General features: G+C 34.7%; 1 protein-coding gene across 2 annotated transcripts; it reads right to left on the reverse strand.

Moving 5' to 3' along the window:
- Window positions 1-792: 792 nt before the first annotated feature.
- Window positions 793-25,492, reverse strand: LOC131930874 (rab GTPase-activating protein 1). Of its 2 annotated transcripts, XM_059287539.1 has the most exons (25): window positions 25,372-25,492; window positions 23,870-23,941; window positions 23,330-23,669; window positions 22,650-22,854; window positions 20,623-20,640; window positions 18,888-19,071; window positions 18,390-18,646; window positions 16,891-16,957; window positions 15,788-15,890; window positions 14,045-14,211; window positions 12,887-13,043; window positions 12,322-12,569; window positions 12,034-12,147; window positions 11,507-11,581; window positions 10,958-11,083; window positions 10,674-10,817; window positions 10,403-10,444; window positions 9,936-10,064; window positions 9,532-9,624; window positions 8,532-8,642; window positions 7,801-7,905; window positions 6,135-6,218; window positions 5,824-5,895; window positions 5,308-5,424; window positions 793-4,983 (listed from the first exon to the last, which is right to left on the reverse strand). In XM_059287539.1, the coding sequence occupies exons 3-25, from the start codon at window positions 23,619-23,621 to the stop codon at window positions 4,792-4,794; spliced, it is 3,102 nt and encodes a 1,033-aa protein (XP_059143522.1). In that variant the 5' UTR covers window positions 23,622-23,669; window positions 23,870-23,941; window positions 25,372-25,492; the 3' UTR covers window positions 793-4,791. The 2 variants fall into 2 exon arrangements, with proteins under 2 accessions (XP_059143522.1, XP_059143523.1); XM_059287540.1 differs by lacking the exon at window positions 20,623-20,640 and having other exon boundaries at window positions 25,372-25,483.
- Window positions 25,493-25,513: the final 21 nt, after the last annotated feature.

Here is a 25,513-nt window from a genome sequence, read left to right on the forward strand (position 1 = left end):
ATAATTTATTTGCGCTTCATGTTCAACAACATTCAAGCTGTAGGTACACAAGCAAACTATGTGTGGTACATAAAAAAGTTGTAAGGTAATGGCTCTAAATTAATATAGAAATACCAGATTTGTTGTGAATACAATCCAATTATTTTTCTGTTCTCTATCCCAGAATCTAATGTGATTCAAAATCTGACATGACAATTTTGTTAACAGAGGTTAAATAAATCAATTCTATAGTTGGGAATACATTTTTTCTCAATCTCTGAGTACCATGCTAAAAGTCATATCACAATGAATAAATTTTTATTAACACTTTAAGTGCTGAGCCTAGCAAATCCAAACACAAAGTTCAGCACCTCAAATGTTTGATAAATTACAACACCAGTTCAGCAATTTTTTCACCACTACTGACACAAGTGACAAATATCTCTAAAAAAATATTACAAATAGTGAAAAGGAGAGCACCATCCCTTAAGGTTAAAATTTCATCTGGAAAATAATCTTTATTTTGTGGAAGTTTTTTTTCTGGAATTAGAAAAGCTAACTACAATAAATGTATGGAGTATAACAGTACTAACATGTTCACTTTAATAAGCTTCATCAACAACTTAGGCAACCAAACAATGCAGAGTAACGCATCTATTATTAGCCAATCACATGTTCATTTGGCTATTTTATATATATATATATATATATATATATATATATATATATATATATATATATATATATATATATATATATATATATATATATATATATATTTATATATATATATATATATATATATATATATATATATATATATATATATATATTTATATATCAATAACCAAACAATATTGCACAGAGTAAATGAAATGAAAAAAAAGTTAAGTATTGGAATTCCAATTATATGTGTGTAAGAATGGATTATGTGGCAGTTGTCCCTAATGTCAAATCCTTCGACTTGTTGGCAAAGGATGAATGATTCCCTTGGACCCATTGGGTGAGCATGTCTCAATGTAAACAAAAAATGTGGCAATAACAAAAAAGTTGTGTCAGTGAATAAAAAAAAATCAAAGTGTAAGCATTTTAAAAACAATACCTGTCTATAAAACAATATAACAATGCTGAATGTATTAGCAAAATAAATATTCAAAAGTTATTAAAAAATATTTTTTTTTTTTTTAGTTCTCTATGATGGGAAAGTTTAATAAACATTTTCTAAAACTGGATAGCCTCAAAGTCTAGTTCTTGATCATGTTTGATATAGTTAGATTATGCATCCAAAACATTTGGTCCAACATAAACAATTTGAAATTTTAAAAAAGAGAAAAACATGTCAGTCAAAAAGAAGATAACATTCTAAATTCTCTTAAATGGGTTCTAAATAAGATGAATCGCAAAGCTTGATCATAGTACAGGCAACATTGCTGGAAGGGTAATAACTCTTGGGACAATAATTTCTGTTTTACTTCTGCTTCCTTATCTAAAATTTTTGTGGTGATGTTGTTTAACTAGATTTTTACCTGTATTATTACAAGCAAATTATTATATACAGAACATTTGCTGCTATTAATAAAAAATGACCACCACTATTTTACTTCTAGGTTACATGTATGTGTATATAAACATAAAACCCAACATGTAAAAAGTTATAATGCAGCGTACAAACAGAACTAACATTAACCCTTTGTTTAGTGTTAAAAAATATTCCATGGTAACTGTTTCCTTACAGTCCATTTATATGAATGTGTCCAGGTAAACATAGAAGTGATCCTTCCTGGCAGATTTTATAAGAATAATGTTCACATTAAGTACAGTTGTTATTAATTAAAAGTATAAGGGGGAATGAAAGTACACAAAAAAAATTTTTAATTTAAAAGTAAGAATGGGCAATGAAAAAATATTTCTTAAAAATTAACTGAAGTTTTAAAATAATGCATTTAACAGCAATAGTGGGTAATGAACAAAAAAAAGAAACTCATGTTTAAAAAACAAATCATCAGCATAATACGAATTTGGATTTTCAATGTTTAACAAAAGTTGATTGCTAGATTTTCTGTTTATATCAAATTCAACAAATTTCAAATCGACATTATAAAAATAATACCCAAATCAAACTGAAATAACTAAATAAAAGGAAACATCTACCATTGTCTACAAAAAAAAGTCATATTTATTCTTTTTATCCAATCATAAAAATGATAACTGACTAGTTTTTCCAGCTGACATGAAAGTAATAATTGGACCAATGAATGATGAGTACACAGGACCAACGAATGATGAGGACAATTGGTGGAATGAAACACCTCAGATTAAAACCAGTGTTGTGACTAAGATGATGAATCCAACGCTCTAAGCACAGTTGGGGTGTTATATGATCTATGCAGATTGATACAAAACTTTAAAGGAATGACGTGAAACAAAATATTTCATTTACATAAAAGTATAAAAAAGTTGGCAGAATCTCAAATAGGCTTGTCAGAAGAATTAAAAGACCTAATACAATTTTGAGTTATCTAGTTGTGTAACTGAATCAGGCAGGCAACTTGCATCAACACAGTATGTGTCAGTGGGGGAGGGGGGGGGGGGCATATAAGGAACTCTGAACATAATAGTAAGGGGAAAGAGCTGTGATAAGAAACAGGACAGAGCTATTTGAACTCTCATATCAGTCACACAAGCAATTCTTAGCTGGTTTTGAGTTAGTAGTTGAAATGTTTACATTTTTTTTATTATGGCATATTTGTTATTATTTGAAAGCTCCTACGTTAAAAAATAGTTCACATGAATAACGTAAAAGAAATGATACTTTTGTTATTCAGTGTATTTTTAAGTTTCCTCTACAAAAATGACTGTAGTGAGTGTTTTGATGTTTGTGTACAGCATTCATTCATGCAAAGTCCGACACAGCTTCATTTAAAACATGATCCCCTCAGTATACACAAGTGCTGCGCAAGTTGTTAGTGAAGGACAAAATTTGGACCAATGAGAAACTCACAATAAGTCACGTGACAATTTTCAAAGCTAACACTAAGTGGTTCATGAATTAAGAAAACTTTTTATACACTTCTTCAAAAAATACTGTTTTTAAAAAAAAATTTCATATTTTGATTTCAAGACAAAATAAAAGCATGGATCAAACAACAAATAAAAGAAAAACTATGCACAATAGCATGAAACAATATCACACATCTTTAATTACATTAAAATTTAATGTACAAATAGCCACACTGCTAACACAACAAATGTTCAGTATGTACATTAGCACAATATATTATGAACCAAGTTGGACAATTTGACTCTGGTGCAAGAAATAAAACAAAGGAATGTTCTGGAGAGACATTGTAGTTTGTGGACAATCATAAAAAAAAAACCACTTTTATTGGGTGGGGGTGAAGGGAGTGTCAATGTTATCGGGATCACTTTCAAGTGGGTCATCTTTGAACTTTAAGAAGAACGTATGGACTGGAGAGAGGCAGAGCTGAAGAAAGACTGAACAAAACCATAAGGAAGTGTTGTATCAAGTCAGGCAGTGAATGATGGATCATGATGGAAACAGCTCGATTTAAACTGTGAGATCAGCACAAACTGAACAAAATTTACTCAATGTGACTGGTACAAACTGAATGTGACTGGTACAAACTGATTACAGCTGGTACAAACTGAATGTGACTGGTACTAACTGATTTCGGCTGGTACAAACTGAATGTGACTGGTACAAACTGAATGTGACTGGTACAAACTGAATGTGACTGGTACAAACTGAATGTGGCTGGTACAAACTGATTACAGCTGGTACAAACTGAATGTGGCTGGTACAAACTGATTACAGCTGGTACAAACTGAATGTGACTGGTACAAACTGATTACAGCTGGTACAAACTGAATGTGACTGGTACAAACTGATTACAGCTGGTACAAACTGAATGTGACTGGTACTAACTGATTTCGGCTGGTACAAACTGAATGTGACTGGTACAAACTGAATGTGACTGGTAAAAACTGAATGTTACTGGTACAAACTGAATGTGACTGGTACAAACTGAATGTGACTGGTACAAACTGAATGTGACTGGTACAAACTGAATGTGACTGGTACAAACTGATTACAGCTGGTACAAACTGAATGTGACTGGTACAAACTGAATGTGACTGGTACAAACTGAATGTGACTGGTACAAACTGAATGTGACTGGTACAAACTGATTGTGACTGGTACAAACTGATTACAGCTGGTACAAAAAGTAGAATGTGGTAAAAACCACTTTAAAAATTATATGTATAACCTAGTTGTTCAAACTAAAATGCCACAATTGCTAGGAATTTCAGCATCATTTGAAGTAGAATGATTAAGTGTTGATCAAACAACAACAGCACAACTTGATGACCATTACAATAACTAATTTCAGCCGAGTCACATACTTCATGCATGAACTGAACGCGATAGAAGTTTGTTACTGAATTGTTACCCCCCTTTGTGTGAACAACAAAGGGAAAAAAAAAATTTAACAGGCTAAACTGACAACATTCTAGACCCCAAAAAATGTTACAGTGGCAAAACCTTAAGACATTTTTCTGAACGTCTGAAAAAGCAGAACTAATTGTATGTATACGCTGGTAGCAACAAGAGCTCAACACTTGCTTCTGTCAGTCTAATCTAGGAAGCCATACAACATATTACACTCTCTACTCCTCACGTAATAAATATTATAAGTGTTAGAAACATAATAATCTCTGGGTCATTGTCTTAACTGATAGATTTAAACTAACTCAGCCTATTTTAAGTCCCACGACAGCAGTGGACGCAGGTCAGTCTTTGGGTTCCTTCTTGGTGGTGGTCACGTCCCTGATGGAGCTGAGGGTCTTGTGGAACCAGGTGTTCTTGTTGGCCGAGATCTCCGTGACGGCCGCGTTCAGCTGGTGGGTCAAGTCCTGGGTCTTGCACTCAGACTCCACCAGTGCCAGCTTCGTCTGGGCCAGTTCCAGCTCTAGCTCTCTCACCTGTTGGGGAGAATCATGGGATACAATGGTCAACCTGTGATAATTCACATGATACATTGGTCAACAGGTGATAATTCACATGATACAATGGTCAACAGGTGATGATGACATGAAACATTGGTCGACAGGTGATGATTCAAATGATACAATGGTCAAGTGCTGACCACACTATCGCTTTATATGCCGTGGTCAAGGAAACAGGTGAACTCTACTTCACTTTCCCCTATAGACCGTCAAGTTTGAAAGAGAACAATGACAATGACATGGCAGTTTATTAAGCCTATCAGCTTGAACATCCACTGTGACAAGTGAAAACCATCTTGCCTGTTTCTGCAGCTCTGTAATGTCTGGGTCCTCTGGTGTTTCCCGTGAGTTGTCCGTCAGCCGCAAGTTTTCACCCACAAACAGAGAGGAACATTTTTCACATGACTTCACCTGCGTCTGAAAGTTACACAAATAAATTAACAGTCACAATATTGGAACAGTTAATACTAAATTAACAGTCTCAAATATTGGAACAGTTAAAACTAAATTAACAGTCACAATATTAGAACAGTTAAAACTAAATTAACAGTTACAAATATTCTGTCAAAAATAAACTAGTTAAAAAAAAAATTAAAAATAAAACATCAGGTGCTGGTTAAATATCTAGTGAACAAAGTTAAAACCAATGTTTTTTATAGATAAATTATAATTTTAGATTTTCTTATTTGAAATAAGTAAGAATGCAGTTATAAAATAAAACCGACCAGTTAAAAAACAGAGATAACCAGTGATGAAATTGAAGTCTTAAAACAACCAGGTATAAAACAAAAGTGAATTATTCTAATAAGAACTGACCTTAATATTGGCTAATTCTTCTTTAAAAGAGTTCTGTTGTTTCTCCAAGCGTTCACTTAACTGGGTACAAATCTGAAATAAAACACCTACCATTTAATCAACTCAGTAAAATTATTATTGCAATCATGACATTTTTTGTGTGTAAACTTATATTTTGTATTACCCCCAACCTAATGTTTGTAATCAGTAATTATTAGTGTCCCCCCACACTTAATTATTGCAGTATTCCCCCCTCACCCACCTGTTTGTAATCAGTAATTATTGCAGTGTCCCCCCACACTTAATTACTGCAGTATCCCCCCCTCACCCACCTGTTTGTAATCAGTAATTATTGCAGTGTTCCTCTTTGACTCGGTTTCTGCTCGCTCCAATTCCCTGCGACACATTTCCTTCAGCTGCAGGCATAAACAAAAAAAAACAACTCATTTTAAAAGTGACATGTTTAGATGAGTGTCTTGGTTGTTAAATTATGTAACACCTAAAACTACATCAACCAATAGCATTTTCCAAGAGGGGCCAGATCCTTTTGGACCACACTATCAGGGCTGCCTACCCCAAAAAAATTTTCCCCGTAACAAGAGCATAGGTTTTCCGTAACTTTCCGTATTTTTACACATTTTTTAAATACAATGTAAATAAGACCCATATTATATGATCGTAAAGCTCATCAGCGTAATGATGACAGTCGGCGACTCGTGCTACTTTTTATTTTATGGACTAATAATTAGTTTTTTTTAAAAACTCCGTTAAATTCAGAATGTAAGGCGACAATGGAAAATTTCAAATAGGAATTGTTCTTGCAATGAGTAGTATGACGTATGATATAGGCCAACACTACCGATATATAAACCAATGTGAACTCAGTGACCCCTCGACTGTGCGTGTCAGGATTTTTTTTCCCGCGAACAAGAAAACGTAAGCGGCCGACGAGTGACGATGTTTAGAATTAGCATATTTCTTGAATATTTTTTTTTTAAATCTACATTTTATCAATGTAATATCTAGAAGAAAGGAACAATTTTAAAAATATGATCCGTAATTGATCTAGGTGAGCCTAGATCTCGTTGTTTAGTAAAATCTTGTCTTCTCGCACATCTCAAACAAAATGCCTCGATATCTCGCTATTTAGGCATTTAGCTGTAATACCGCCTCAGTAAATATGTCTCGCCAGACTGCGCGACCAGACTTTCAATGATTTAGGCCACGCCCTTTTTTTTTCTCTCCGGACAACACCGGCTCATGAGGTAACACAGACCACTCGCGGGGTCAATAGTTCACAATATAAACACCACTGCCGCCAGCCATGACATGAGCGGGAAGGGGGAGGGGGGATTGTTACGGAAGAGGCTGAGAACCTTAGAACCGGATAACACACTGAAATACTGAAATATAACTAGCTAAATTAAAATATAAAACTCAGACCGGGAACATAAAGTTAAGTTACCACCAGAAATTTTTTTTTTTTTTTACACTAAAGTCGATTTTGATCTCTACTGAAATCAAAACCGTAATTTTGCAGCATAATCGTAATTCCGTAACCTGGGTGTCAAAATCGTAAAGTTACGGGCAAAACCGTACAAGTAGGCAGCCCTGCACTATGCTAAGGACAATTTTGTCTCCTTAGTAGCCTTACAGTAACTTGCACATATCAAAATTGTTGCTTAAAATAAAAACAATGTATGCTGTAAAATTAGAAAACTGAACTTGGATACATTTTTTTATGCTTAGACTTTTATTCTATTTTTACCTTGACATTTAACTTCAATTATATAAATAAATTGGCTTTTTTAAAATCAGGATCACTATTATTTGAATTATTTTGTTCCATTTGAAAGTTATCTTGAAAGCATCGCGTTTTTAGGGCAGTCTAAACACCGGACAGCTGGTAGAAAATATAATTCACAGAGAAGTTTTTTAAAGCTCTACCATGGCTAATGTGTTCCCTTCCCCTCCCCCCTAGCATCAAACAAAACTTACAGACTTGGATTCGGCATCAAGCCTTTTCTTCTCATCCTCTGTTTCTTTAAGTAGATTTGACGTGTGGTTAAATTCTCTCTCTAGCTCAGCACATTTGTCTTCCAGCTACAATAACAAAAAACAGATTAGAAATAACATAGCATTACCACATGACCAACACAATTCTATCAGATACTCTATGATAAATTGTTGGCAGTGGGTAAGGCATTAGGTTTGCAAGGCTCTGGGTGGCTGTCAGCTGGGGAAGTTTCTGGAAACATTGCTGGCAACCCACACTGGGCAGTAACTGTTTATAGCACTACCAACACAATTGTACCATGTCATATGGCTTTAAAAATAGATTGAATCTGTTCTATATGCTAGTGTAGGATAATATTTGACATTTCCAAAGAGAATTCATCAATAACAAATACATTTTTCGATTACATCTACTAAAATAAATTGAAAAAAAAAATTAGCAGCAGCACAAACATGCCATGACAAGTATAAATAGTAAGCTGAAGCATATACCCCCACACTTCCCCCCACTCATTCAATATATTCAAATTACACACCTTATAAACGTCAACAAAACAAGCTGAGTATTGATTCTACTAGCAGATAAAATATTATTCTATTCTACCACGCTGATACTTTATCAATTCTATTCTACCACGATGATAGATTATTTATTCTACTCTACCAAGCTGCTACTCACAGTATCAATTCTACTCTACCAAGCTGCTACTCACAGTATCAATTCTACTCTTCAGGGTCAGCTTGCTCTCCACAAGTTCGTGTGCCAGGTCGTCATTTTCTTGCTCTAGTCTCATGTTGGCCTCTATCAACCTTTTGTTTTCTCTCTGTGGGGACCAAACAAAACATGTACACACCAATTGAAGACAATAAGCCACATCTATGCTGAACAAATGTTTACAACTGACACATGTAGACATTAAACAAAACATGAATTGTAAACAAACCATAGCTACTGTGATGAGTGGTATTTTTTTTATACATGGGTTGAAGATGGCTGAGTTTTACAAGCTTAAAAAGACATGGTAGCCTATGTTTTAACTTAGGTTTTGTTAAACTAATCTGGTGAGTTGATCATATTGTTAACATACAGGTGGGATATATTTGATACTGAGAGGATTATCTGAATGTTTTTAATGTGCATGTCTGGTTTATGTAATAAAACATCAATGGATTATTGAAGGTTTCATTCTACAATTAAAACAGCTGAACTAACACTTTCAAAAATCAACAATTAATGGGTTCAAAGTGAATAAGGCAGCAAGCTGATTTTACATTAAGATTAATATCCCTGTAATTATGTTAACATAACTGTAATATAACAAAGTTAACAATCTTGTACCACAAGAAACAAAATTAACACCACAGAACTAAAAAAAAGTCAACATTCCAATGCTACAAAGTTAACATTTTATAAAACACAACTAAGTTAACATTCCTGTAATACAAAAGGTTAACATTTCATGCATTACACAAAGTTAATTTCTCTATAATACAAAAGGTTAACATTTCATGCATTACACAAAGTTAACATTACTTAAATAAAATTTTAGCCAACATTTCTATTACTGTATTTCTACAACTAAAATGCAACCAACCTAGCCCTTTGCTATACACCAAAGCAAATAGTGCTAAACTTCATCAAAGCCAAACCATACAGTACAACAACAACAAACCCTATATTAACAAAACAAAATCTATATGTAAACAGCTTACCTCACACCTCTCCACCGGGTCCTCCTGTTGCATGCTTTGTTCTTGAATAGCTTGATATTCCTTCTCGTACTTCTTCAACTTGCGGTTGCTAACCTGTAGCATTAGGTTACAGTTGAATTTATAGAAAGCAAAACAAAAACATGGACAAAATTGGGGATAATTCTATTAAATTATGTAGTATTTGTGACTTTATTTTATCACATTTACATTCTAAAAAGTGCTTAAGTTTAGTTATATAGTAATTAATAAATTAAATTTTTTAAATTAAAATACAAATTCGGTACCTTTTATAATCTGATTTGAATGATCAAAAAGGCGGCAAGATAAAACTAGTCTGTTTTAAAACTAGAACCTTAAAGGTTAATTTAATGAGGAGTTAGGGTTTAATTAGCAGGTGGGCTTACCTTCATGTTGACGGCCAATTTCATCAACTCCTTGGATGACTCCTCCCCTCTGTACCTTTTAGGCAAGTGAACTCTAAAATATTTTAACACACCTTCAAAGTCGTGGGCCAGCAAATCTTTACGTGATGACTGCAACAGACAGGAGCAAATGTCAGTTGCCAATCATTATAAACATCTCTTCATAGGACACTCATTTTTTCAACTGATTTTGATGTCATTGAGTTCATTAATTAGAATTATTATTAGTAAACTAATAATTTTTTAGAATTATGGTTTAAAAACCTAGCTAAAAAAATTTAGATTTACAGATTTACAATTGTTCGAAAGGTAAATAAATGATGTTAAAGAAAAAAAATTGACGTAAAATAAAAAAAAATTGCTGTTAAAGAAAAAATAAAATATTGCCATAGAACATTTAAAATTCTGAACAGTAAAAAAAAAAAAAAAAAAAAAATTAAATATCAAACCTTTAATAATGCAAGAGCTACACAGAAAATGATGAGATGCCCCTGAAATATTAAAAGAGAAATGAAACAATACCAATAGACAAGTACATCAAAGCTGTTTAACAGACTCAATATGTCGATGAACTAATCACCAAGGTTTGAATTCTGTCAGATTTGAATTTCACACTATCACGCCACAACCCCCATTTAGTTAAAACGTGTAAAATATCAGAGAAAAGTCTAAAATGTCAGCCCACCATTCACCCCCTATAATGTAAACTGTCAGCCATACCTCACTGAGGAACAAGTCGAGAATACCAAAGACAACATGCAGGGGGAACTTGGCCGTGAAGAGGGTGAGGAACCACTGGGAGGCAAACATGTGAATCTCCAGGCCCATCTCAGCAAAGTGATCATACAGGTCAGGCAGCTGGTCCTATACACAGAGAACTTTACGTTCAACATACCAAACAGTTTTTGTTGTTTTTAAAAACCAATCAAACCTTTCAATACGTGAAAGAAAAAAACCTTGTGTATACATCTTGCTATGTAAGGATTACAAAAAACCAACCAGACCTGCATAAGCCTCTCCAGCTGATAAAACTTGAGGTGTAGCACCTGGAAACCTTGCTTGAACAGGTCCCTCAGCTGGTACTCATACATGATCTTCACCAGCACACAGAAGGCTTGCTCCTCAGGCATCTGGGGGAGACAACTCACTCTATATTATCCTCATTATAGTAAGGACACTAGGGGAGGCAACTCCAGATATAAGCCTCATTTTAGTAGGGTCATAAGGGGAGACTACTCTATATCATCCGCATTTTAGTAAGGACATTAGGGGAGGCAACTCCCGATATGATCCTCATTTTAGTAAGGACATTAGGGGAGGCAACTCACTATATAAACATCATTATAGTTCAGAAACAGGAGACTACTCATTCAATACCATCCTTATTCCAGTTGAGGAAAGAACAATTTGAAAAGTCTAATCTATTAATTACTTTATTTTTCACAGCCAGTATTTGGGATTGGGGATCTGATATCTTTTTGAAACAATAAGCTATCAGAATAAACTAGATATACAATACATCTGCCAGCATCTCAAATCAATCAATGACTCACATGTAGCAACAGAGCAGCAGCCAAGAAGGAAAGACCTTGAACATAGCCAATCTCTTCATCATACACTGAGTAGGCCTGAAAAAACAACAAATTTTCTAACATCTAACCAAAGTAATTGTCGGATCAGATTAACAAACCCACTCATCATACGCTAGTCCTAAAACAGAGCAACAGATTTTATAGTCTAAGTTTTACATGCAGACAACAAAGAAACTATATCAGGCTTTTTAAAAGTTTTTAGAAAAAGCTAACCTAATAATTTGCATCAACTTGTTCACCAACTTAAAACAATGTTTTTAGTGAAGATTGTTCTATCCACATACTATGCTGATTGTGTAAATCTAACCTTTGCCCCACATACTTAAAAATATTGCTGGCCCCAGCAATAATTTAGAATGTGTGTATAGTCCCCCATTTACCTACATGATGAAGATAAAACCCTACCTTACCCCCCTTGCTTTTTACCTGTCTTACGTGACCCACCAAACCTATTGCACCTCCCCCTACCTACTGCACCCCTCACCTACCTTACTGATCCTGTAGAGTGAATCTTGTCCCTGTCCACCAGCATCCTTAAAGAAGTCATGTGCAGGAAACGTCCTATTGATGTCTCTCTGTATGACAGCATCAGAGGGGGAATCCTGGGACAACAAAGGGAGACAACTTTTGATAAAACTCCTTTAAATCTCAATGATGGGAAACAACTTTTGATCACCTCACAAAGTCACAGACAAGCTCATTTAAACAAGGGGAGACAACTTTTGGCCACCTCACAGAGTCAAGCCTAGCTACAACATCGAAGCATGACCCCTGACCTTTGTAATGAGCACACGGTAGGACTCCAGCAAGTTCTGTGTCTCATGGCAACCAGAGAGCAGAAGCCAGACCTCGCCACGCAGGGCTTCTGGGATGGATTTCCTGACCAGCTGCGTCACCTGCCGCGGCCTGGAGGACAGGTTTTTACGCCAGCGGGACAAGACTTCTGCCCAAGCTTCCAGAAGGTTCTCATCTGTCACCTCTTTGCTCACAATCCCAGACCCACTGAGCAGGGGCTCATCTATATCTATAACAACAACAGTATACAGCAGTTATATCTCATACAACCTCCCAAAACCCACCCACTCCCAACCTACCTAAACCCATCCCCTCACCCTACCAGAAACCCCACCCCACCCCCCCCCCCCTACCAAAACCCACCCTCATGTAGCAGAACACCCACCCACTCCCAACCTACCTAAACCCATCCCCTCAACCTACCAGAAACCCCACCCCCTATGCCAAAACCCCTAACCCTAACACCCAACCTACAAGAACCCACCCTCATGTAGCAGAAAACCCACCCCCTCCCAACCTACCAGAACCCACCCCCTCCCAACCTACCAGAATCCTCCTCCTCCTGAGGTGTTTTGATGGACTCTGTGGGAGCTCTAGTGGTTCCACTCAAGTTCAAGGTCAGGTTATGGTTCCGCCTGTCAACCTCTGTCTGGCTCTCCACTTTAACCACTTCGTAGCACTTGTTCTCTCCACTGCTCTCTACCTGCTCAAAGTTTACCCATGGTCAGCCAAGTCATGGTCAGCCAAGTCATGGTCAGCCAAGTCATGGTCAACTAAGTCATGGTCAGCCAAGTCATGGTCAGCCAAGTCATGGTCAGCCAAGTCATGGTCAGCCAAGTCATGGTCAGCCAAGTCATGGTCAGCCAAGTCATGGTCAGCCAAGTCATGGTCAGCCAAGTCATGGTCAGCCAAGTCATGGTCAACCAAGTCATGGTCAGCCAAGTCATGGTCAGCCAAGTCATGGTCAGCCAAGTCATGGTCAGCCAAGTCATGGTCAGCCAAGTCATGGTCAGCCAAGTCATGGTCAGCCAAGTCATGGTCAGCCAAGTCATGGTCAACTAAGTCATGGTCAGCCAAGTCATGGTCAGCCAAGTCAAGGTCAGCCAAGTCATGGTCATGGTCAACTAAGTCATGGTCAGCCAAGTCATGGTCAGCCAAGTCAAGGTCAGCTAAGTCATGGTCATGGTCAGCCAAGTCATGGTCAACTAAGTCATGGTCAACTAAGTCATGGTCATCTAAGTCATGGTCATCTAAGTCATGGTCATCTAAGTCATGGTCATCTAAGTCATGGTCAACTAAGTCTCATCTAAGTCATGGTCATCTAAGTCATGGTCTGCCAAGTCATGGTCTGCCAAGTCAGTCAGCCAAGTCATGGTCAGCCAAGTCATGGTCAGCCAAGTCATGGTCAGCCAAGTCATGGTCAGCCAAGTCATGGTCATCTAAGTCATGGTCAACTAAGCCTCATCTAAGTCATGGTCAGCCAAGTCATGGTCTGCCAAGTCATAGTCAGCCAAGTCATGGTCAGCCAAGTCATGGTCAGCCAAGTTATGGTCAGCCAAGTTATGGTCAGCCAAGTCATGGTCAACTAAGTCATGGTCATCTAAGTCATGGTCATCTAAGTCATGGTCAGCCAAGTCATGGTCAGCCAAGTCATGGTCAGCCAAGTCATGGTCAACTAAGTCATGGTCATCTAAGGTCACTGACCTGTTTGAGCCTGACACTGAACTGCTCCATGTAACCCTTGCGACTCAGGTACCAAAACCTCTCAGACACGGGGAAGATCTTGGCCTTGGTCTCTAAGATAAACCTGACAGGCTCCTGGATGCCAAACAACACCAGGTCAACGGCCACAGTGAGAAACACGCGGGTATCTTTGGGGAGGGAGAGAGATATATAATAGAGATTAGAACAACTCTCAGGTATCTATAGGGAGGGAGGGAGAGAGAATAGAGATTAGGACAACTCATCTCATTTGTAAAATGTGTCTGTAAATTAAAAAAAAAATCTTAATGAAGTAAAATTAATTAATAACTGGAATAACAAATATTTTATTTCAATTACTTATTTTTGAGACTATTTAATAAATAGGAAGAATAAATTTAATACAAATGCGTCTGTAAATTAAAAAAAAAATCTTAATGAAGTAAAAATTAATTAAATTGATACAAATATTTTATTTCAATTACTTATTTTTGAGACTATTTAATATATAGGAAGAATAAATTTAATACAAATGCGTCTGTAAATTAAAAAAAAAATCTTAATGAAGTAAAAATTAATTAAATTGATACAAATATTTTATTTCAATTACTTATTTTTGAGACTATTTAATGGATAGGAAGAATAAATTTAAGGTCTGGCCCTAACACTTGCCTAATTCATAAAAAAAACACACTGATATGGTCCTGCTAGATTTGTCATTCAAGTCCTTATTTCAACAAACCCTGTCTTTTTGTGCAGTACACCTAAGTGTGAAATTTGAATCTGATATGCAAGCAAACCCTCATACAGCCAACCAATTAAAATGAGAATTTCTAGAAAACTAACTTTAAACAAAACCTCATATACAACATCCATTAGGAATACACATGGACCAAACCATTTCAAGACTAAACCACACTGCAACATACTTGAAATATTTTCATAAAAAATTTGACACCCCCACATTAAGACTTGAAGGTTATTTTTAGATACTGACCTACTTTGACAACAGATTAACCATTTCCTAAAACAAACTAGCAAAAAATGACTTCCTCATATTCAGGATATGTAAATCACAAATGTATTATTTAGTAGAACTTTTCTCTATTTGTGTGCACTATTTATGAATAAAATTTATAACAACTTTGAAATAAGGAGCACGTGAACTGTTGCTGAAATGTTACGACTTGAACAAAAACCTGTCCCTAGAAAAATGTTACAATATATTTTTTGAGGGATTAATCAACAGATTTTAGAAAACTCAAAATGCTATATTTTAAAAAAAAAACCATGGATTTTTAACTTAAGCTTCAAGCTCAAGACTAGCCTGGATTGAGCTTAAGACACAGGGCACACCCAGTCTAATTTGTGTAGTTAGGCTTAGTATCTCTAGTGAGATAACAATGTTTATGGTGTTAACATAATGTGAAACATTGTTAGACTGGTGTTTAACACACATGAGATGTAATAATGATAACATGAGTTAGAAAATAATTTGCCTGAATAGTAACTTTGTTAATGAGAAATGTAACAATCATAACATGAGTTGCAACATAGTAGCTTCTAATTCGTTCTTAATTTCAGTTTTGGAAATAATTCCCTTCAACACAATAAGTATTTCGTGTCAACTGGTTATGTGCCATATAGGCCATTGACTCAGATTTCAACCTGCTTTTGTTTTGGATTTGCTTACATAGCATTTGTCCAAATAAGAACTACGTGGCAACATTGTAGCCATTCGCTCACCTTTTTCAGTCTCTGTGTTGAGGATGGTGAAACACTTTTCTGAAGGGTCCCAGTGACCAGCTACATTGTACACCTTGGTTTCTGAGACATATCCCATAGATTCCTGTCACAGAAAAAAACTGCCATAAAAATATGGTACATACACACCTTTTTTCAGATTTAATTCATTTGCACTCATGTTGTCCAACACAAGTCCATAAAATAATTGTTTTCAAATTGTATTAAGGAAAATAAAAGAATGTAAAGAAATATTTTGAGTATTTGAGTGTTTTTCACTGTTTACAACTATCGTACCCTGGTTGCTAAGTGGCAACAGTAATTGATTTCACACCATCTTACAATTATATAGTGACTACTTCACTAAACAAATGAGTGATAAAAACAATCACTCATGATTACACCAGGTTATGCATACACCAATGCTGTATAACATTAGTTAATGTCATATGTGGGGGGAAAAAACCCACAATGAAACCCAATACTGTTTAGGAAATTTCAGCCTTTTCTTGTCTACACACCAGCTATAAATAGCTCATGACCTACAAACAAGCAGGAGGCTTACTCTTCTGTATAAAAAAATTATCTTTAACCTGTATCAAATGTCTTCACTAAACCAACACACATAATGGTGCCGGTAATTAGGAACAGGCATCACAGAACATCTAAGATGCAAGGAAATATTTTATACAGAAATAAGTTTAAAAAAAATATAGGCCCTCGATTATGACAGACATAGCAGATAAATTAACTTATACAATGACATGCAGAAATGGTGCTCTGAAGTTAAGCATTAAGTAGATTCAACAATAACTAATGCACTAGAAGATCTTACAATTGGAAAAACTTTTCAGATTAACTATGTACAAGTGTATGGTTTCCCTACAAATGAAAGCCTTTAGTGTATGTTCATTGCACAATAAGACTCACTGGTGTGCAAGAACAAGAATGCACAACACACTAAAATTGTCTAACCAAAATGTAAAAGAATATATTACACACAAATATTTACTAAAGTAGAATGGAAGGCTACATACACAGCACACAAAATTGTCATACTTGTAAACAAATACACACAACACACACAAAAACAATTAATGACTCACCAACTCAATCAACTGCATATCACTGTGCTGGACATTTCTGCCAGGGGAGATAAGCAGACCAAAACATCTGCAAGAGAATATTCTTATTACTAACACCATCAGGTCACTTAACTACTGTTATAAAATAAAATAACTACTTTAAAAAGTAATCCATACCCCCATCTCTTTACTGTCTGAATGTTTTCAGTTGTTTTTTTTTTAACTTTAGAAAATAACATTACAAAAATGTGTCAATTTGTCAAGCGTTATTAGTCTTCATCCTATAATATAAATAGTAGTGACAAGCATTGAAACTCCATTAAGTATCCAAATTAATAAAGCATATTCTGAAAAACATTTATTTTTTCCAATGTATTATAATAATCTTCTTAAAAATGTGGTTAGTGATATCTGAAAAAAAAAGGCACTTTATAAGTTAAGTGCAAAAGCATTGTTTATCACACTGGATAAACCATGAAAGTAATAATGGGATGAGTGTTTTCATTATACTTCATGAACCCACTTTCTCTAGTTAATGGCAGAGACAATGGGATTCAGTTCCTCTTAGATTCCATTATTTACTTTCATGAATAACACTAACATGTTAAGTTGAATAAAATTTTGCACATTTTTATTTTTACAACTATTATTCTATAAAAGGACAAGTCAATATGTATAGCTTCTTCTTCTTCTTCTTCGTTCTTAATTATTAGTGTTGAAGGGGATCGAGATTTATCTGCTAGTGGGTTTGAACTCGAGACTGTTCGAATGTATCAACCATGAGCTTTTTGCCGACTCGACCACGCCTCCAACACAATTAAGCGTTACGTGTCAACTGGTTTTGCGCCATTAAGGCCATTGACTCCGATTTCAGCCTGCTTTTCTTTTTGGATTTGCTTCCATAGCCTTAGTCCAACCAAGAACAAACTACAAGGCAGCAGTTGTTTAATTTTGGAGTTGTCTCTCCTAGAAGAGTGGCTGTCCCCAGCTAACGAGCCTCATCTGCCCGATATATATGTATAGCAATAATTATGTACAGTAAAAATTCCCTAAAGTAAAATATCCAGCATCGCAAACTCTTGTCATTATTTCTTATCCAACAGGTAAATATGAAAAGGCTTTCATATATTCTGTATGCATTAAAGAAGAGGGTTAACAGTGTTGGTGAAACGATAAGCTGCAGGCACACCTCTTAAGTGACTAGATAAAGATCTAACAAAAATAAAATAAAAAACAAACTAGTTCATTAGTTTTGTGACCTCAGCATATGAAGGAATAGTCTGGTCAGCACAATGCCCAGCCACCTTTACTTTCCATACAATGAGTCAGGTAACCTCCAGAGCTGAGTGGATACAGGGACATCCTACAGACTTGAGTCTGGGATCCGAACTTGGGACTTTAGGGTTAAGAGCTGTGTTCTCTACGGTCCAACAACCCCTTCCCATAACAAAAAATTTCAAGTGCTATGATTATATCCATATTTGATACCCCCCTCTTCAAATGTTTACAAATGTACAAACCTTTCAATCCTGAGCTCATGTGGCCCAGACTGCTGTACTGATATCAGAAGACGTTTGGCAGTGTTGACCCTAAACTTAAACACATCTTTGTCTTTAGGGCAAGCAGAGTAGCCGCCCTTGCCATCATCCTCGCGGAAGTCCAGACTAACTGTAAAACTGAAGGTTAGCTCTGCGCTAGAAAAACTTGTCTCTGAAGATTTCTGGCTCCTTGGTATACGTCTGAATGTGTTAGCAAAGCAGTAAAGAATCTTGGGAACCTGGAAATGGAAGGTTTGTTTTACATTGAGCTCTCGTGGGTAGCCTAAACAAGGTTTGTTTTTACATTAATCTGTCGGAGTAGTCTTGATACCCAGCAATTATTAATCCAAAGTTGATTTAAAGTTTGTTTTACTACATAAATGTAAAAACTTATTCAGGCTAGTTATAATTCATTATGTATTTATTCACACAAATGGATTAAGATTAAGAAATAAAATAAAATGAGCCCAATACACTCACAGCTTCAGGAATATCACAGCGAAAAACATGACACTGGAAGATGGCATTTTCAGCACTGTCTCCATGACTACATGTGAAAGCAAAGCACTGGCGCTCAGGGGTCTCTGTTGGTCCTCTGGCACAAAACAGTATGCGGTGGATGCGGAAATTTGCTATTTCAGAGTTAGTGGCTGGCTCTAATAGTCTGGAATGTAAACAAAAATGGCAACCATTGATAAATGTCAGTGAATGTTGTTTATTTAGTCTTTGCATGTTAAAAACATATGTGTTTGGTTATATCTAATCACTTGAAATCCACCGTACATTTATTGACATTTTAAATAAAAGGTTAATGCAATTATTATGTTGGCCTTAAAGATTAAACTACCCTGAGAAAAAAAATCATAAAAATATCATTCATAGAAAAATGTCTGGAGCATGAGAAAAACAAGATGACTCCACATGCTTGTGTGGTAATCAATTGGTTGCAATATGAGCCTTAGGTTTGAAAAGCCACTAGCTTGAGACACATAACATACTGGTCTAAACAATCACTTAACTGAATTATTTACATGCCATACATTCAACTGCACTGACATGAGAATATAGAATGTTTAAAATTCCTGTTTAAGTTACCACTAGTCTAACTAAGCTAAGAAGTAAATAAACATTGAAACAAACGCGTCAAATTTTGCGATCTGGTATCTACCCACTTCTTAAAGTTAATTTTCAAATCAAACTGGAAAATTATTTGTTCACAAATCATTTTTTGATAACCACTGCAGAATAGAATTTCCCCAGAAAATATGTGTTACATACACACTTTGATCACATAATATCAAAAACAATAGTTTCTAGCAGAAAAGCAACAAGAATAATGGAAGCTGTAAAGCACATCCAAATAGCCAAAATCAGTCATCTGTGAAAGGGACAATGCAAAGCTGTTAAGTTTTTTTTGTGTGGGTTAGGAAATTATTTAAATTAGGAAAAATCTATCCTAATGATAGGAATAACGCCAATTATATATATGAAACCCTGAATTTTTTTTTCCACATCGTGTTTTACAGAAACTGTAACATGCAAATTGTACAACACAAAATAAAAAAATCAAATAATAAAACAAGGACTGTTGCTAGTATGGCAGCTACATTAAACACAAAATTATTGGCTAACTGATTCCCTTTTTTGAAGGAGATTGGAAAGGATCTCATAAAAAAAACAACAACAGAAAGCTGGGGGGTAATACAGCTTTAATATTCTGCCTTTTTAATTTATGGTTAACAAAGAATAAACACAGCAATTCAACTTCAGTTTTCTGTATGTTAAATCACAACACAGGATACTAATAGAAAACGAGTTAAAAACTAGTTTAAAAAAAAAAAATTTCAATTGATCAATGCAAAGTAATTATTAAAATAAAGCAAATTTCACTCAATCAATAAACAGGAAACAACAATGGAATCAACAAGCACAAACTCATGGTGTTAATTTTAGAGGCAAAGCAAATTAAGTAATTATCACACAGGATTGTAGCTTCAACACTACAACAAATTATTAAACAAAATTCTCTACAACAAAAAATGGCCCTACAATCATGCATGACAACATCAATGTTTTTAAAAAAAATTTATTTATTTTTCATTCATTTTAGATCAGGATTTAAATAGATAAGAAATTGGAGCTAATGAATCAATGTTTGTCATAATAGAATGGACCATGTGAAGGGAAGAAAAACAAAGAAAAAAGTCATGCATACCGCACGAGCTCTCCACTTCTGCTGCGGAACAAATCAAAGGAAAAAAAAGACAAAAACACATGGAATTAAAATGGGAATGGACTTTTAGCTACTGTTTTTAAAGAATTGGATAGAATATAGTTGGATATTAATATAAATGATATATTAAAAAACTGATAACATGCACAAAAGCAATTGTGTTCATTTTATTTTTTTTAAACTATGACATTCAGCAGTTTGTTTGGCCTTTATTTGCAAGTTTGTTTTCACTGATTTTATAGAATTCACAATTTTCAAAATATTAGTTTCTAACTTCTGCAGCATCATAGGACACACATTTGTTCCTATTTGCTATTAAGTGATGTACATTTTTCCATTTCAATTTTTATATACAACACACTGTTATTAAGTTTTTAAAGACTTGATACTAGTTTTATTAAACAGTTTTGTACTGCAATAAACAGCCAATACATTGGTTCAGGTAGATGCCCAATACAACTGTGATAAGGCCATAGGCCTCCAGTTAAGTCCTCTTCACACTGAATATTATCCACTTATTAAATTCATACTGTTGTTAAGTTATATTATATGTTGTTTATATTGAACATTTTGTATCTAATAATTGTATTTCTTTAATATAATTAAGGAACACAACATCATATCATAATCACTGTAAAACTATAAAGCAAAAAAAGTCGATGATTATAGTGAGGATAAGAGTACGAGATGTGTCTAACTTAACTAGATAATGAAAACAATGACATTCAACTGCACATAATAAACACCCAGAAAGAATCATCACATGTAACATTCAAACAAAATCCAGGGTTTCATGAGTTAAGCATTGGTAGATAGCACAACCAATTCTCTCAGTGGTACTAAGTAATGTATAGTTTTCTTGAACAAAAAAAGGTGTAAGAACTCAAAGTTGAATATAGATCTCCTCAGAATGAGTTTAAGTTAAAGGGAATACTTTTCTAACAAGTCAACAATTCTTAACTGTTTCAGAAAAATTCCAACAATATAAGACAGGTTACATCAGATTAAAGAAAAAATTTCTGTCAACATTTAAACAATGACAGTGAAGATTAATGTTTTAAACAATGGTATTTAGAACTATAATAAACACACAATGGCCCCATGAAATGATCCATTTGTTGAAGGAGGATTACATGACATATATAAAATGCTCTAGGTAGATGGGTGACAGCTAGGCTATGAGTGGGAGGGTGTGTTAACCAACAGCTAGATTAATGCGATCAGGTACACACAACTAATGCTGTTATTTAAACCAAATAGGTCTATGCTCTATAGTGTTTTATGTCAACATATCAAAAGATTTTGTTGTTACTTAAACCAGATAAATATAGTTCTATGGTCTACAGTATTTTATACCAACATTTCAAACATCTAATCATCCCATGCAAACTAATGCAAACACATGCTTTATAACATTTTAGGTAGGGTACTTAAGATTACCAAAAAATTCCTAATCCATCCATTTTTACTGAATTCCTAACCAATTGAAGTTTGACTTAATTAATATAGAACAAAAACTGCTACAATGTCACTATATAGTTTTATTTTAGGTTCCCATAATACTACAATCTATCAATCTTAAGACAATCTTAAGTTACGTTATCTTTCAACTATGTTCTTGTAGCACTCATTTCTTAAATCAGCAGAATCAGTCGAGTCAAATTTAATTAATTAAACAATTTTGTATAGTGCACAATTACAAAGTTTTAGGATTTCTTATGAATAGAATCAATAGGTAAAGGGTTGGGGAAGTGCATTTTAAAATATTAAAAAGTATGAACTGCGTCTGTAAATGGCTAAATATGAAGTGCATTTTATAAAGCCACTGAAGTGCATTTTATGAGTGATCTGTGAGATTTCTGAAGGAATTGTGTTATGTGCACTTTTTGAAGGAGATTGTGAACCTCTTCAAATCACAAGTGAATTTTGTGAAGGCAGATTTGTCAAGTGAAGTTTGTGAAGAATTGAACAGACAACCTTAAAAAGGGGAAAAGCTAGTCCTAGCTCACCTGACTATGCCTTCTGACGTCGCGGGGACTGACAGCGCCACAGGAATGGACATCTGGCTGTGCTGGTTCAGGACAGCCATGTTGCGATATATTTCACCCTCACTCCGAGGGGCGTTAACCATTGCACACCCCAGGTAGGTGACCCCATTGAAGATGGTGCAGTCACCAATAGGTATGGTGGGTAAGGAGGTAGATCGTGCCCGGTCTGTACATGACAAAAACAAAAACAATCTGCTTTTAGACTTCAATGTCAAAGCCATACATTTGAAGTTTAATTACTTCAAGGTCAAAACAATACAATAAAAATTTAATTCCACCTCAATAATAAAGTGAATAAATTTATATAGGCAACTTGATTTATGGTCGTCAAAAGTAAATTGATTTCATAATTAAGGAGATCAGGTAACAGAAGATTGAAATCGCAAAAAAAAAAAAAGTTTATCAGAAAGACATGTATTTAAAAACTTCAAAGTTTTCTGCAGTGTGCAGAAAATTTGATAATCTTAAGATTGCAAAAAACTGTTAAAGTTTTTCTAAAGTTTCAACTACAAAGTCTACTCAAGCCTCTTTCTACTGCAAGTAATCCAATAATAATTTAAGCTACTTCTGTGTTAACTAAAAACAAACAGGATTTTAAATTTCCATAAATTTGAAAGACAAAATAGAATGCCAAGCTTTACCTGCGCCAGAACCGGATTTATCCTCCTCATTAGGGGTGTCAGGATAATTCTCCAGGATGGATTCTGAATTCAAAACATTGACCGACTGGCTGCTGGGAATCACATGATCACACTGCTCGTCAATATTGTCCGAGCTATCATACATTTTACTTTCAGTAGCTGTGGCACTGGCTATCTCTTCGCTGATGTCGCTCACATCTGCCGCAACTTTCAGTTTGGGTTCCCCGTTGACCACAACAAACTCTTCACTGGTAGAAGAGGTCACAGAATCACGGCTTACAGCATCATCCATGGTGACCTTGGCATTCTTGGTGGTCACCAATTCTTATGAGGCAGACATCTGAAACCCAACAACATAACCTACATTACAGCAAAAATAACACAGCAACAAACTGGCAATAAACAATTGAAAAGGTTTAAAATTTGATTAAAAACTAGGAAATTGAGATGAAGTTTGGATATTATCTTATGCAAGTAGAGAATATTAAGGTTAAGTATGTTTAGTGGTTTGGCTAAAAAGATAGTAATAAAACAACTCACCACAAATCAAATTCATACGATTGTTTAACATTAATCATTTGGCATTATTATCTACTCTTGTGCAATCACATCCTGAAAATGAAATTATACCATAAATAAAATACACATTTTTACTAATGGCATTCTGCATCTATCACTTCTCATCAAAGATATCCTTTCTTTAAAAACTTATTAGATCTATATGATTATATAGAAGAATTATAGTGTGGCTAGTAATGGTAGCTATATGATATCCTAAATTAAGTTGCAAAACAAAATAAAGCAAAAGGGATCTCCCCTAAATTTTTTGATATAAAAAAGTGCATGTGCGTACTTCTATCTCTCACCCTGTTTGTCTATCAAACTATATCTGAGATCAGAAACTTAAGCTTTTTTGTTGTGATAAATTTAAATATGCTGATTACAAATTATAATTAATTTTTATTTAATAAAATACTAAGATACTTGTATGAAATTGTGTCAACCTAACTGAAACAGTACTCAGGTGATCGTGTTTACATACACATACAAACACACAGACAGACAAGATTTTCCGGCTCTGTTAAGTGTCAAAATTTTTAAAACCTCTAAATTTTTTTCACCATTACAATATAATGCATACATCTTTCATATTCCATATACAACATACAATAAAGTAGGAAGGTGTAAAAAGGCAAAAACTGTCAAAATATCTGTTAATTATTCAGCATGATTACAATGCACTTTAAATGATTAATAAATAATCATCATAGTAAAATGCAAGGTGCATAACTAAAAGAAATATGAAATGATTAAATAATTTAAAACGCTAGAAAAAAATTGAGATGATTTAGGCCGACACCTTTTTTTTTGTAAGTTTGTCTTAGACCTAAAACCTCTACTCAAGTCTATGCTTTTTAGTAGTACTCTTGATGGTTGTCTGTCGTCATGTAGTCTTCTTGTAGTGTAAGACAAGATCTATTTGTTTTCACTTCACTTAAGACTTAGCCTCATTTAAATTAAAAATTGTAAAATGAGTGATAGTCTAGCTAGTGCTGCTAGTGTAACAACTACTACAATTAGGCCCTAAGTCCTGTATCTAAATCTTGAGAAGTAACTGTAATCCGTGACTGTAATGTAATTGTGATTGTCTGCTGTCTTCTTAAGCCTAGTCTAGCTAAGCTGCTAAGGCTAATCTAGATCTAAATCTAGATGTCTAGATCTAACTAAATTTCTTAATACAAGGCCTAGGCCTAATTAATATAAAAATATTTAAAAATTGCCTAATAAAAATGTAAGTCCGACAAATGACTAAGGCCTAGATCTAGACTAGGACTAGACTAGATCTAGACTAATATTTTTTTAATAATAAAATAATAATAAAAAAGGCCTAAAACTAAAAATCAATTTTTAATTCCGGTTTATTTTTATTTTTTTAACCCTTCGCCAGTGAAACGAATGCATAAGAAACTAACTGCAAAATGTAGATCTATCAGTTAAATGCACACGTATAAAATTACAAAAATGATTAAAATTATAGTTACACTGATTCGACTTGTGCCAAAAATATTTTCTAATCATAATGAATGATAATCATGAAACGGTATCTCTGACCAAAACATTCATTTCACATGGAAGTAGGTGGCGTCTACGATTGTGACGTCAACACAATATAAAATATATTTG

Source organism: Physella acuta, unplaced genomic scaffold, assembly GCF_028476545.2.
Source record: "Physella acuta isolate Inbredline_101_S28 unplaced genomic scaffold, ASM2847654v3 ptg001863l, whole genome shotgun sequence".
Taxonomy (NCBI): domain Eukaryota; kingdom Metazoa; phylum Mollusca; class Gastropoda; family Physidae; genus Physella; species Physella acuta.